Source organism: Bombus terrestris, chromosome 9 (genome assembly GCF_910591885.1).
Source record: "Bombus terrestris chromosome 9, iyBomTerr1.2, whole genome shotgun sequence".
NCBI classification, from domain to species: domain Eukaryota; kingdom Metazoa; phylum Arthropoda; class Insecta; order Hymenoptera; family Apidae; genus Bombus; species Bombus terrestris.
The window spans coordinates 11,962,935-11,978,960 of NC_063277.1; the positions used below are offsets into that span (position 1 = coordinate 11,962,935).

Genomic DNA, 16,026 nt, shown 5'->3' on the forward strand with positions numbered 1-16,026 from the left:
TACGATTAATGGCCACCTAAAAACACCATTGCACGCGTTAAACGTACCTCCTTACCCATTTCTCAGCGAGTGCCATAAACTTGCCAGAAATACGATCCACCGTTTCCAGCAATACGTTTAACGCCATCATCGTGCAAGCTTAAGCGACACTGGACAATTATAATTTTCCTGATTCACCCAGAAATACGATCTGCTAACTGGTTCGAGTAGCGTGTTAAGCATCATCATCGTTAAAGTGACACTTTGCAGTTAGTCGGTGTCAGAGTAATGGAAAAGAATGGTGCGAGCGAATGCCGGAATGGTAAATGCTACTTATTTATTGACAATCATCGTAACGGTGTCCTGCACGCAATCCGTGGAAAGCGTTACATAATTTCGTGGGCCGAAACTTCCGGGTTTAGATCGTATCTCTGTTTAGAAGAAATTTATTCCGACGTTTGACCTGCATTTCAAACGGACAGGTTTCAAACTACGGCTTCAAACAATGATGACTGATACTATGGAAACCTCCAAGTTGAACCAAGCGTTGTATAATTCTCGAAAATTTCTTCCTCCAGTGTGTGTTTATATTCGAATATTCAAGGAGATCTTTTACGAAAACATTATACTATTTTGAAAATGAAATATGGAACATTTCGAAATTTCATTAACTGTGTAACGAGGCCAGACTATGGTGATTATGTTGGTAGAGTTTGGAACGAGTCTAAAGATAAATTTATGTCGAATAGTGTGATACTTTGAAACTGATCCTTTTGCCATAAAAAATATGTAAGAGATACGCCGTATAATGTTGTTGAGTTGAATATTACTATTGTTTTATGGTGATCGAACGTACGAAATAATTAGATCGTTAGCTTCGGTAATAATTAAACACTGGTATTGAAAATTAAATTAATTTCATCGATACTTTGGATAACAAGCGATCTGATCCTATTGCTAGCTTGGATAACAAACATACTCCGCAAATTATTGATCCTAATCGAATTTGTCCTATTTGCCAGCTTTATCAATAAACATACTATTCCTGTTCTTCCTGCTTCGACAATTTATTGCGATCATCGGTAATGTTTCTCATTGTTGGAGAAAAGAATAAGAAAAGATTTAAAATAAAGAAAATAAAGATGATTTGAATAAAAAAAAGGAAATTTTCACAATTGCTACATTCCGTAATAATTCAAATGCCTATATATATATATTGCTAATTTTATCATTTATTTTCAATAACTGATAATGACGAAAGATTAGCTAATTATTTGAAGCTAATTTTTAACTAATTCCAAATTTATAATCGCGAGTGAAAATGTAATAAAATATTATTTTCCACTTTTTACCATGGTATAATTATTTTTCAACAGAAATTGTTGAATTTGCAATCTTCTAAAAACAAAAAAAAGTTAAAAATCGTTCTTATGAACTTACGTGGATCCTCGTATTGATTTTCACTGATTTTCATCAATTGAATGTACTCCAAGTCGGGTTTCTGAGAAAACAGTTTGATTTTCTTAGAACCACTCTGCTTCTTTGATGATTTCTCCACTTTCGACATCACTGTAACAAACAAACGTAATATTTTAAGCAAAGTACTCGATAATCACGTTCAACGGTTCAGATCTAACGTTTCTAAACTTACGAAGTATTTCAAATATAGTAGAATCTAAAATTATACCTTTGTAACTTTGTATTATACCTTTCTAACTTTGGATTAATTTTCTAATTGTTAAGTTTCATTCCTCGATCTCAAAATCTATCACCACGGTACTTTTTTATTCAAACATTTGAAGCCTCATCCAGAGCTTTGTTTCCGCTGTACGGCTTAGTTTCTAAATTCTAACGTATCTTACTCAAACTTTCGAAATTACAGTTTTTTTACAAGCTATAATATCTGGCTGAGAATTCATCGTATTCCAGAGGAACAAACGTATCGAACGTTGTGCGTTCTGCATGGCGATAGATCGGCGGTTGTCTTATCGAGGCCGATTCAGCATTAAGATATCACGGTACAAATTTAAACGGGAATTCGCGCGATGACCCCGCATTTCGCTGTTGAAATTAAAATTAATCGCCAGAGTATTTTTTTTTCTTTCTGTCAGACAGCATGCGCTCGTGCGATAAGCTCGTGAAAAAAGAAGGCGCCCGTGCGAACGACGAGCAACGGTCATTGCGTAATGCGGCTACTTGGAATCGATTAATTGACCCTCATCTCGCGAGAAGAAAAATCAAAATTATTTCCAGATATCTCATCAGCCTTGACTATCGAGACGCACATGCGCGACATTCGAACGATGCACGAGGTTTCTCGATTCTCGGTTCAGCAACATTTCTGGTTGCGGAATCACGTTTGATTTCACTGCGTCGTTTTCATCAGTAGATGACAATCTGTTATTAATATAATACTACAGTCAAAAATGTAGGAATTTTGTGTTTTTAAGATATTTGGTAATTATTCTTTATTTAGTATTTTAACAAATATTATAGAGTTTTGTTAACGTTAGGGTTAAAGAAAAGGAAATGTTTCCATTTTGAAGGATATTCGACAGTGTTTCCTTTCTTTAATATTTGAATGGTCGAAAATTATGGGATCTTCATTCGACAAAAATTGTAACATTTGTTCGTTATTGTCATTAGCAATAAATTAATACACTATCGTTAGTAGTAGGTTTATATTTATTGAATTGAATTCTGAATTTGCATCTACCTGCGTCATTTCATACGTCTTTCGGTAGAAGTTTCTCTGATAAAAAGTTTGCGAATATCAATAAGCTAACGTCATTCAATAGATGTTCCTTAATTTTTGAGATCGTGAAAATTTATATCTTTTGGAGATGTAGACGATTCTCCGTTAAATAAAAACCTAACGCGTCAGAATACTATTTAAACAAATAACGCGAGTCTGATCAAATTTCTCGTATACTTATTGCTAAGTACATAATCAAAGTATAAATACTCGGTTTCTGACTTCATTTTGTCGACACTCGAAAGACTCGAGTGGTCATGCGTATGTATAAACGAAATACTATAAATAAACATTCGATATATCGAACCAATTGGTTCACTCCACTGTCCCTTGTAACGCAACACATTGCTGAATCGCCGAATTTATCCTGATCGTGGTATCTTTTTTGCACAGCAAGTTTAGAAAACCGCAATCGAGCGTTTTGGAATCGATCCGAGTACTCGCTTCTTTGCTGCGAATTCTCAATACTCTTTTCTTTGCCTTTCAAATAGTCGATAAATACCTGAAGTCATTCAGAAACGATACATTACTTTTATATCATTCAAAGCAAAAGGATACGTACAAATATTTGTTCAAATTTTACAAATCCTTTTTGTGTTACATAATCCTAAATTTTGAAGCGAAAGATTTCTTGCAACTATAAATATCAAACAAAAATGTAGACGATACAAAGGATTTCTAGAAGTCACGTTAAAATGAACTCAAAGAAAATTTACTGTGCTACCTCAAAGCCTCAGAATTTCTTTGATGAAAGAATTAATAATTACAACATTATAGTTATAGTAATTGGAAACGTCGAATATTAGGAAATATACGTCACTGTCAGTATATTAACATTTTATTCAAATATTCGATACTTGAAAAGCTTTTTACTTTAACATAATAACATCGATTCTACAACGTCAATGATTGATTATCGATCTACCAGCGAGAAGAACAAATGACCCAGATGAACGTACGAGTACAAGCGACCACAGATAGATAGACGAGAAAATAAGTATTATAATCTTCTTACAAACTTATTATTAGTTGTGCTGCATACAATTAAACAACGTGCAAAACTATTAATTAGAAAAAATGTTCTCATTCAAAATCGCACGATTCAACGTCACTGTCGATAAACTTCTGTTGTACGTCATTCGTCTGCTTGACTCGCGCATTCTCAAGAAGAATCCAACAATTACATTAAAAATATCGTTATGAAGGCTTCTCAATATCCATCGCCACGTCAACTGTGCACTTTTGCTCTCGATTAAAGCACTCGTCACGCTGCATCAACAGAAACTGATCTCAGTATCCAAACACTTCGCTCCTGTTAAGTTAAAATAGCAGCAACGAAATCGCAAGAAACAAAGCTGAATCTTCCATTAATACGTCCGAGGTCAACAACGACCCGTACGAATTTTGTATATGCTGTCCATTTAATTCTACCGATGATTCATCATGTTCAAAACGATATCAGGAAAACGTTGTTGATCAGTTTTGTATCCTCGACAATTTCCCTAAATCTGCAGCTACGAAATTAGTTAAAATCGAGGATTGTGTGTAGGATCAGGTATTGTAAAAATTATTATGCTCAAAGTCCTGATTGTGACAAAATTTTATCTACCTGTGCTGACATAGTAGCAAATCGGTTAATCGTCGAAAATATTAAATACGTAAAATTATGTAGAAATTATTTCTCGGATGACAATGTACCATTTTGAAATACATCTGCCGATTGTTAAAGAACCAATGGTAACTAAAATTATCAGTGTTACAAAATGTTTAAATGTCTGCGAATCATATTGTAGATAATAAAATCCCAACCTTAAATGACTAACCGAACGACTGATTCCATAGACAACCGCAAAAGGGCGAGGTTCATCCGTTCGACGAATTTCTTGAACGTCAACCTTCGACGTTCATTAAACACGAAGAGGAGGAACAAACGATCGTAAAAAATTCTGCCATTCGATCTATCAGCGATTCATCCGTTCCGCGAACCAGTCAGATCCACGTACAAACGATCTGTGTTACGCAAGCTCATTAAGCTGATTTCCAATGACAAGCGATTTCCTGGCTTTCAGATAACCACGTCGATTGAACGGAAGAGAAGACGAAATTTCATGACGTTGATTAGACGTCAGGTTGATTAGCCGGCCGATAATTGGAAAAATGGCGCGGAAATCATGTACAGTAAAAGACAAAAGTATTCGTACGTTTGTTGCCTATATATACAAAATCTCACACACATTTCTTATTATTCGAAATACTTCGAAAAAATATTCGAATTCTTTTGCACATCTTTATTATGATATAAAATTACGTGTACACAGATTTTGAAATTTCATTAGCGTTATTACCATGTTCAAGTATCGTGATTATGTGGGTAAAGTTTGAAACAAAACCGAAAATTATAAACATTTATGAGTAACTATTATATGGTTTTATGACTCAGGAACTATTAACATATACAAGAATAGAAATGCATTCATATATATGGATGATACATGCAATGATCCATCTGATATACAATAAATTAGACTTGAAACATTTGTTTATAAAATCAGTAGATACTGGACTTGATCGTTTTCATTGACTCACCAATAACCTCGGAAATATTTCTCTGCTTATTTGTACATTCCAATTACGATACTTTTGTCTCGTACTGTAAATTTTTCATAGAACTGTCGCATGGAGAACGTTCAAAGTACTGTCGTGCGATCTAATTGCGCAAAATGCGATGACTGAACACGATGCAAGTAAACGATTAGCGATGGCATTCGAAGTTGGAAAAACACCGATGCAGATTTTCCCTGCACTTTTGTTCGAAGAGGAAGTGTATCGTGGAATATTTCATTCATGTTGAAAGATTAATAGGAATCGACTTGTGAGATTTCCTTGAAAGCTCTAGATCGATAAATCGGTTTGCAATGGTAATCGTCGGTAGCTTTTTATATGCAAATAGGAGATTTCATTGATCGAGCAATTTTTGGAATTTTATTGACTAATTAGGTGTGGCTGCGGCTTAAGAATTTGCCGAGGCATTCGATTACTGAGAATTGAGTAATTTGAAATGATCGAGATTCTTTGGAGTTTGTCTCATTCGAAGTAATTACCATTTGTTTGTGTTTGAATTGGACTGTCGAGCATCGAGTAATGTGAAATAATCGAGATTCTTTCGTGTTTATCTGATGTGAAATAAAATTCGCTTGTGTTCATGGCAGTTTAACAAAACCAATCGAACAATTGATCAATTGACCGAGCTGAAGTAATTGAAATTCTTTGGAAATTATCTGATCTGAAATAAAATTTATTTCTGCTGAGTTTCTACTTAGTCTCTGCTAAGAATTAATCAAAATATTGAATTATTGTAGATTAAATAGTTTGAAAATAATCTAAATCTTTTGATATCTTTATATCGTTTGAAATAATGAAAAATTATTTATATTTGTATCATTTTGGAAACTGATCGACTAGATTGAGAATGAAATAATCAGAAACATTTGAAAATTTTCTATCACATTGTCCCAAAAAGTTTCTTTCGTTTTATAAGGAAATAATAGACGCACGATATTTTTGTCCGATATTATTTTATTGAATTATGTATGACACATTTTGTTCTATTACATACGTAATACAATAAAATAATATAAAACAAAAAATCTTGTGCATCTATCATTTCCTTATAAAACGAAAGGAACCTTTGGGACAATTTAATATATTCGTCTAATTAAGATTTTATTATATTCGTGTCGTGCACTGATATTTTATTAACTGACAGCTTTCTGTAGATTTTAATTTCTGGGTTAAATTACAAGAAATTCTATATATTGGAAGATCAATTACAAATAGAAAATCAGTGGAGGACTGAATGTCTGAATGAGGTAGAAGTGCAGTAGCAACGACCTAGCTTTCTAATATCAAGTACCTCTGTGTTCAATGTAATCCTCGTTAATGACCTGAGTGGCTTAAAGACACTTGTACACACGTATGTATCTGATTATACAATAGTTACGGATAACTCTATAGCACGATTTTCGTAATCTTAGTAGGTAGCTTAGAGTAATACTTCATTCATGAAATGCAAATTAAAACAGGTTTTTAGTAGAGTACTTTTTCCATTATCGCCATCATAAATCAAATCCTTCTTACCTACCTAAATAAATTACATATAACGGATGAATATTACTATTATGTATCCAGTTAATTGTAAACATAATGAAACATTAAGTAATTCATTTAGTTTGTTATTTCACGTCGATTGCACGTTGTTTATACAGGCTATTACATTAGCATTTTATTAATATACATTAATATCGAATCTGTTATTTAAAAATATTTTAATTCGACCAGAGAAGTTTGTTTTTACAAAAAAGGAGGATCTAAAAGTTAATTAACACTTACGTTAATTCAAAAACACGTCCTAGAAACATTTTTATATTTTTTCTTATAGCAAACGGACCTACCACATTCCGTAAGATAATTTTATTCTACTTATAAGAAAAAAAAAAAAAAAAGATACAGTTTGTACACTCCGCTATAAAAATTTATTATATTCGTAAAATTAATAAAATGTAATATTTAAATAAAACGTATTTTTACGTACGTATTAAATACGTACTTTATTGTATCCTATTTCCTATTAATTCTTATATTCTAATTTCACAAAAATTCAATAACATCGCACAAACCATAAATCTTCGATTTCACGATGCCATTCGCATGCCTCATAAACTGTAGTGACCTAACGTAACTCATCGAAACAATATTTGGACAAACTTGCAGATAATCCTCGTAAACGTTTGTGATATGCGACCCAATCGACGAATACGTCGCAACTGGAGATACTCGATCGTTTAACTCGTGCAATTAATTAACGCGATTCGCGGCCAGAATAGGAATCGCGGGTCAGCCGATAACCTGGTCGATTTTTGTCGGCGTTTCCACGTACAGACTGTAGACGACTGTCTGGCACATTGTTTCGTGCATTGTTCGCGACACGATGAAACGTAGTTCGTGTACTTGCGAGTAGATAAGGAAGACTCGTTTGTACGAACTAAAAATGGCAATGACGATCATATGGTTTACTTATTACCTATTACAATATTTGCTACGATTTTCAAGGCTCAGCTACAATGAGAAAATAATGAAATTTTGACCTTTCACGACGCTCATATGCAAATTGGCTCGTCGAAGACTCGAGCGAAATTCCACCGTTCTATTTTTATCGAAAGATTAAAATTGTATAAGTTTCAGATATATTAAAGATGCCGATAAATATCTGAGAATGTTTTCATATATTTTTGGAAATTTAAAGAGTTAGCTAAGTTTCTTGCACGTAAACCATTCGATTCATCCATTTCTATAGAACAGAAATTTCTTTCGTCCTCTATTAGAGAAACCTATACATTTCCTCGACTAATTTCCTCTTTTTCACAAATCTGCATCTAAAGAACCAAACTTTTCTGCGATTTATTCGACGCGATTGCAGGCTGTTTTACCTTCCCCCGAGACTCGTCTACGATTCCTCTAAAAACTCGGAAAGTTATTGATTTTTATACCTAATTTGGACGTCTCAAAGATGTCCAGGCATTGTAAGTGTCTTGTCTGTGTGAAGCAAACCTTGGCCAAGTAAACTCGATTCCAACGAACGATGAAATTATACACGACACATATGCCTGGTTCTATTCCAAAAATTTCATCGTAGATAATGATCAAACGTTTTGCTACCGCGGCTCGTTAAGCGTGCAGCCTAAAGCCGGCTGCAGCCGAACAATGAGAGGAGAAATTTTGACGTCCCACTCGCTTAGTATCGTGGACCGTGTCGCGGAACAAAGGGACTTTACGTCACGTCCGAGGAGATTAAACGCGCTTACTAAATGTCGACGCGTGGGCGACACAGACACCGTGCGCATTGTACAATTGCATAACGACGTACGGCTACGATTCAACCGAGAAAAAGGGATTCGGCGAACCTAGGACAGCGTCCATAGCGATTATGCTGTTCGCCTACCGGGTACAGAGATACGCGAACAGTGGACCTCCGCTTAATAGAGGATGGGAGCCCTGCTTCCGTTTCAAGCGCAGCGATTATGATTATTAGACGAGACTCGTGCATTGTGCGAGTGTTTGGTTTAGTGAATTTCTTGGAATGCTTTGACGTTTCAATGTGAGTTATACGTTTGTGAGAAATCTGAAGATGCAAAAATGTACAGAACGTATGGGTAGATACAGAACGTGTAAGAGGTATAATAAAATATATGAAATATCCAAAGTGTAGTAGGATGTTTATTAGATGAAATAAATTTCTCTCTAAGTTCCATTCTTTTTTTCTTTTTTAAATTATATTCGTAAAAATACAAACTTGCATAAATATCCGCGCTCTAGTCATTACAAATTATAACTCAGAGCAAACTATATCAACTCCTTGCCATCCATAATTTACAATTCAAATCGATTCAAATTTAACTCGAAATTCGTTCTGATCAATTATAATCCGATGATTTCACGTCGCGGATGATATAATAACGATACGAATGATTTTCAATTTCATGTTGGTTGAATTCACAAGATCTTCTATCTTCTCTTTCTCCAACTTCACCACTTAAAATAGGAACGTAAAGCGTTATAAAACGTTGCATTGGACAACATATTTTTCAGGTGAAGCTGAAAAATAAAATTGTAACATGTTGCGGACAATTGAACACGTTACAATTCCAGAAGACACCGATATATATATATAGAAATTATACAAGGTGCGATATCGTTTTTGACTTAATCGTATTATTCGTATTCTATAATATAGTAAAACGGCTAAACTGGCCGACGTGATTGGCTCTGATCCATACAATGTCTCTATTATTCGTTGCTCGAGCCAAATCAATAAAGCTGTATCTAGGCAATTTAATAGGGCTGGAAATGCTAATCTCGTTTAAAGAGACTAGGTCATGCGAAGCGTTACCATAGATTATCAGTGAACAGTTTACGAATACAATTCCGACATAATATGCCTCTCAGAATCTTGCAACGTCTTTAGGATTTGAAAAGCCACTTACATTTAAGAGAATTTATTATTAATCCGCCCTCCCAATTTTCATTTGTAGAAAATTCGCTCCACCTTAACGCTTCTTATCTTTCCTCGCGTTTCGCTATATCGTTGATATTCTTTCCGGTGTATTTATACTTTAAAATGGCTGCTAGAATTTCGTTTTACACCTTTCATTAATCTTCCTTTCCTTGATAAAATTTTCTTTTCTATTCTTTGTCTTTGAACAACGTACCTTACATGCTTCGCGGTAATGTCAAGTTTCCTGTAATTTTAAAACTTCGGAAAGTTGTAAAAAGTTTGAAATCATTTTCCAAATATCTTCCCTGCGCTGTACGATGGTTCGTTAAATTATGTGCTTGAACCCATCAAGTTCCTGAATAAAAATAAAAATTCACCACGAGGATTAAACTAAAATTTCGATAATATGAGAATCGATGATATACATACGTAAATAATATAGTGGATTGTTATAAAATATTTATTAAGTAATGATTATTAGAATCTAGAAAATAACTAATTGAATTTCGAAGAATCATTGGAGAATGGCTTTCGTCGAAGTGCAAGTCTTTCCGGAAGCAAGCCACTTCATCGAGAAACTTATCGCGTGAAAGAACGAAGGGTCTGTGTTACGGCCGCGAGAAATATGCGGTCAACCAAGAAATCAAATACTTTTCTTTAAAGACATTCGACCTTTCTTTCACACGACCTTGACGACCATCCGTGAAACCACGTTTCACTTAAACGACTCGTAAAAATTAACCCTTTTTATTGCTGCTTTCATTTCAGAAGCCTCTTTCAACACCGCATGATCCTTGACTCACGAACGGGAGTGACAGGGATTTATGGGATATCAGTGTGCAGCAAAAAAGAAAAAGAAACTACAGGTATGTTTCTGAGAATTATTGATTTTAATATTACCGGAATATCATTCGTAATTTGGAATTCTTACAATTCTTTGATATTGTGTTTATCGTTTTTCCAGATCTTTTTAAAAACTTGATCAACTTCTAGTAAATATAAGATTTACGATTGTCCGTTTCAACGCGGCTGAGAAATTCTGATATGTAGATTCTGCTGCAATTTTTCTAATTCCATATCTCTTTCGCTATACATTTCATCACTTTTTATTGTTTTCGCGGTTCTTCCTTCTTAGTTGTCCGAAATACAAAAGTAACTTTTACTTAACAAATTCTACGGAGTTACTAAATCATATAAATTAAGAATTCCCATTAAACTCAAGATCCATCTATATTTTACAATTCAGCCGACATTTAAACTACGCTTTCGATGCTCTTAGGAATTCAAACCAAAGAACAATAAAAAAAATAAAGCGGATACTCGAAAGTGTGTGACAATCTTGTTGAGAGTAAATGAGAAATTTTTCATATGAAGTCTGCCTCGTAAATTAATTTATAATTCATTTTCTTATTTCAACGAAGAGAACATTCAAAGTCATGGCAATCCAGTTGCAGCAATGGAAGGATTAAAATCTTACAAGTTGCAGTAGCAAAAGCTTCTCATAGATAAAGCAAAGAAACTACATTAACTTCATGAGAAACGAGATACGGAGTAGTTGGCAGGCGACGAAGTCGAAGCGGGACACACGATGAGAAAACGATTCTAAAAGGACTAGGCGGCGGCAACGCAGAACCGCAGAAGAAAAAGCGCTTACCGCGTGATAATCCGATATCCCGACACAGGATACAGGATATGGGGTGAGCGACAGACGATACATAGTTGTATCATACGAGCCAGTCGACACGCGTTGTCGATCACGTGAATATGGGGAAGATCAAGCAATTCTCATCACTGAACACTGATAGATGCTTTGTATGACAAACTGGCGATAAAAGGAAGACGAACTTCTCAGAACGTAACCAATCGTGAGTTTGTTAAATCGTCTACGTGACTTCATTTTTGCTGATCTGAAGGGCAACGAAAACTTTGACCCAACACCACGCGTAACCAAATGTGACAATTGATCGATACTTCGTATCTCTTCTTTTCAAAATTCCTTCGTTGAATGTCTGGAACATTTCGCGCGAGCAGAAGAATCTTCAGTGTTCGTAGGAATTTGAAGAATTTCAAAAGATTCGATCTTATGTAAATTAATTTAACGCTGTTCTAAATAACTAAGATCGGTTTGTGATAATCGCAATCTCATTGATTGTAAGTTTCAACGGCGAGTTGCAGGTTTATTATACCACGGAGACGAATTAAATGCTACTTTGAAGACGATACAATGTTTCTAAAAGATATTTAACATAATTCAAAACTTCAAATAATTTCAAACAAGTAACAAAGCTACAAGAACTCTATCCATATCTTCTTATCCAAACTGAATAAATTTTCGTACTGTAACAAGATTTGCTATAAAATATTCTTACCTCGTATATTGGTTAGTACAGAAATGTTATAGAAATCGAGCGAAGAAATAACACGCTTTGATAAAAATATGAGCCCTTTTACGGAAAGATCTTCCTGATCTATCGTGAAACCTAAAATTTAATATTCTACGTGCACGCTTCTTTTCCATAATAATTCTCCCTTTGTTAGCCTGCGCGTCTATCATCAACATTCTACGTCTGGCCTAGGAAAATATCCCATTCAGGAGAATATGCGAACCTATTCTAGAAACCGATGCCATAAGCCACGAAAGATGCAAAGAGTCCCGTGGCCACGTTGCAGCAAATAGTTGCTTCCTGCTTCGCACAAAATTCAAATAAACCTTAGCGTCTCGCGAGACGCTTGCTAATCACCAAGCGTGGTTCAACGTCGACGACGCGCAAAAGAAAATGAAGAACGGCGAGCTAGAAGCGGTTTTGCAAACTGTGTGTCGTCTGTTTCGCCAGACTAGCGGCGCCAATACACCACGTGTCGTTGAACTGGACGACATTGTTCAAAGCGTAAGAGGCTGCACCCTCGCACGCATCCGACTCTCTTCTCTCGCCAACTCTTGCATAAACATTTCGGTCTTTTGCGATCAGGCGAGCTTTCGGCCGTTTTCCCCGACGCATCGACCAAGCGGATGTTATTCGGGGAATAAAAGTCAGAGACTGGTCGTTCGTAACGATCGGACAAAGAGCCGGGGTGATCGTACGGAGATCGAACGCGAAAATGAAATATAGCGCAAGATGTTGCGAATCTGCGCTGTGCATGCGAGACGATGCGTGGCTTTACGACGCGAGTGTGATATCGAGTCGTTGTCTGATCTGTCTGACGCTTGTCTGTTGGGATGCAAATTAAAAATGCGGATACTTCGAGGACAAAATTTTTATTAATAATAATAATCGTAATCTGTATTGATTACGTTATGCAAAATAATAGATGAAGTTTTTCGTGTACATTGCTCAAAATAATTAGGGAATTAATAGACAGAAAAATTATGGACGAACTGCTTGTGACTATTTGCGTATTAAAATATGTATATGTATTTTGGTAAAATCTTTTTCAGTCAGGTGATCTGATTAATCGAATTAATCCATTCAACGCACCCATCATACGTGACACCCCACGCACAGTTAAACCTTCTCTTTAATAAAAAGCGATTTGCAATCTCGATTATTAATTTTAATATAATGCGAAATAGTCCTCTTGTGAAAATTCAAATTGCCTCGACAAACAGAGAAAGGCATATACAAATTCAAGAAACAGTTGCTTAGAATCCTAACTTTATAAACAGTTACGTTTTGCAACAGTTCTTCTCATAGAAAACTGTTCGTCGTGGCATTCGTTTGCTGTAACATCGTTTGTTCTTGTATTACCTCACAGTACGCAATTTGGCAATGACAGAGTCTGGAAGTGTCTTTTATTTACACGTTTTGTCGACTACTCCAAATTCTTAAAGCCATAGTTGTTTTTCCTTTTATCATTCTGTAAACAGAGTTCACTAGTATTCCATTTAGTAGTACGGTTGGTTATACCGAGAGATATTTTATTATATCACCGAAAAGCGTGAACGCAGACCAGAGAGACGAGCGATTCAGTCAGTTTTCTACGGACACAGGCTTCCGGCACACCGATGTCACCTAGCGCTTTTATCCCAGGTCAGGATAATGTGAGCAGACAGCCAGCCAAATTACGCAGGGGACAAAATAGACCGAGCAGACGAGTTGGTCGTTTTGGAATATCAGGCAGCTGGTCGTGTAGTTGTCCAGCTCTTCTGTTCCGCTTTTAATTCCGGATCACAGTGGAATTTTCATGCGACTAAATAGCAGCAACCTACTTGCGCGTGACTGAAATACGTTTCTCGGGTAAAACAAAATTTCAACAGCACGAGGAAATTGGCATTGGCAGTCTGTTCTAACGAGCTTCAATCTTTTTGTTACTCGCGATGGGTTTAAATCTGCAGGGCGTAAATCTTCTCGGCGGATTCTCTGGATTCTTCCTACCAATGGGATTGTAGTTTGGCTGCTCGAGTTCTCGGATGAAACGTTTGGATGTCAAACAATATCTTCTCTTTCGTGTGTTCTCGTTCGACGAAAATTAATAAACACACATTCGTCGTGCGATTCGGATTCTATAAGTTATAAATATAAAATTGCATGGTATAAATGAGACACGGTTTGTTGTATGATTGAAGCAAATTTTTATGGCGGATGGAGTCGTTAAAAATATGAAGAGATAGTCCAAGGAAGATGGAAAATCTAAAGAGCAAAAAATGTACAAACTTTAAGAAGATAAAGCAAAAATCAGGAAACTGGAAGATAATAGAAAACTAAGAAGCTCTAAAGATCTTAGAAACATTGAAATGCCAAGTAACGTAGAAAATATGGAAAAATAAGAAGACATTACGAGCCTGAAAATATTTCCAAGAATTCGTTTATCATTGGAAACATATCTTTCATTGGTATTCCTTCCATTTAAATTCTACGATCGCATGAAATTCGAAGAAATTGAAGTACTTACAACGTAATAATAAATTATATATTGCTTGGCCCTTTATTGGTTGAACCATCCTTAACGAACATAAAAACTCTGCAGGTGTGAAATACACAGAACTGCAACCATAAACAGTCCTATATTCGAGCGCAGTGAGTTACAGCTATCTTAACAGGTACCTACTACTCAACAGTTAATTCTACCTTCTTTCGTTTCCACTGGCGTTCTCAATCGATTCGTTCTCATCTTCGTGAAATATAGTAACAGGCGAGTTACGAGGAACGCATTAGCGTAAACTTCAAGAGCATCGAACGATATCTCGCGATTCCGATAGACGGTGGACCGAGTGCGCGTACAGCTTCGGCTATTTTCGCCGTAGCCACCTTAGAAATAAATTACAAGCGAACGACGGATATATCCCGCTGCGAGGTGGCGATCCGCGGCCTGACAAAAATGTTTACGCACCAGAAGTTAAACGTCTGCCAGCAATATCTCTCGCACGAGCTGCCAGCATTTTACAACTTCGACATCTTTCGTCCAAACCCCAAGGTCAAACGAAAATCCTTTTTGCCTGTCCACTTATCGCTCTTTAACGACTGTTAGGGAGTTCGCGAAGAAGCTGATCGTGTACGACGTTTCAGACGAAGGGTTACAAGTTTTACAGTTCATTTTTACTTAAACAAATATCGATATTATGTATTAATTTTTTAATAACAGTTAATAGTAGCGTGTGGATCGTGTCAGCTTGATAAGAACAGTAACGGGCTTCGTGTCTTTTTCTTTGTTTTATTTCAAGGTACTATTTCTCAGAATAATTTCTGATAATTGCTGTGATTCGTAGAATTAATTTCATGTAGATTTAAAGATGATTTACGCTCTTCCCAGAGAATTTTGTTGATCCGGAAAGTGAACCTTTTCTCGAGTACAGAGATCTTTTGTTGCTTTTCTAAGTGCCAAAAACATATTGTTAGAACGTATAGTTAAATAAGAATTGAATATTCAGAAGTAGTTACACAAAGAATTATTCAGTTTAGATGCAAAGGATTTCAAAGAGAACCACAAAATGTAGTCTGTGCGTATAGTAGTCCTGATAATGGTCTTATACTACTGTGGATTTTCCTATCCTCTCCTACAACTGTGTCTTTTCTTTCCTACAAATCTTTTTCTATTATATCCTAGCAAATAGAATTGTTAACGTACCTGATAGTTACAACTAGTTACAAATTCCTGAATATAAAAATAATTTTTATTGCACTGACCATTTGCACATTGTAGCAAACTACTCTTATAACCGTGAATATTGAATTTATATCTTTTCCCACGAAAAGTATCGTTTCCTGCACTTTTTTCTGATTTAATTTTTCATTGTTATTTGTAA

General features: G+C 35.6%; 1 protein-coding gene across 2 annotated transcripts in view; it reads right to left on the minus strand.

Moving 5' to 3' along the window:
* Positions 1-16,026, minus strand: part of LOC100650487 (A disintegrin and metalloproteinase with thrombospondin motifs 9) — a 174,441-nt gene that overhangs the window by 117,724 nt on the left and 40,691 nt on the right. For both annotated transcript variants that reach the window (XM_020864389.2, XM_003397537.4), the window contains exon 3: positions 1,420-1,548. In XM_020864389.2, coding sequence (XP_020720048.1) covers positions 1,420-1,548 — 129 coding nt within the window. The remainder of the gene's footprint in view (positions 1-1,419; positions 1,549-16,026) is intronic.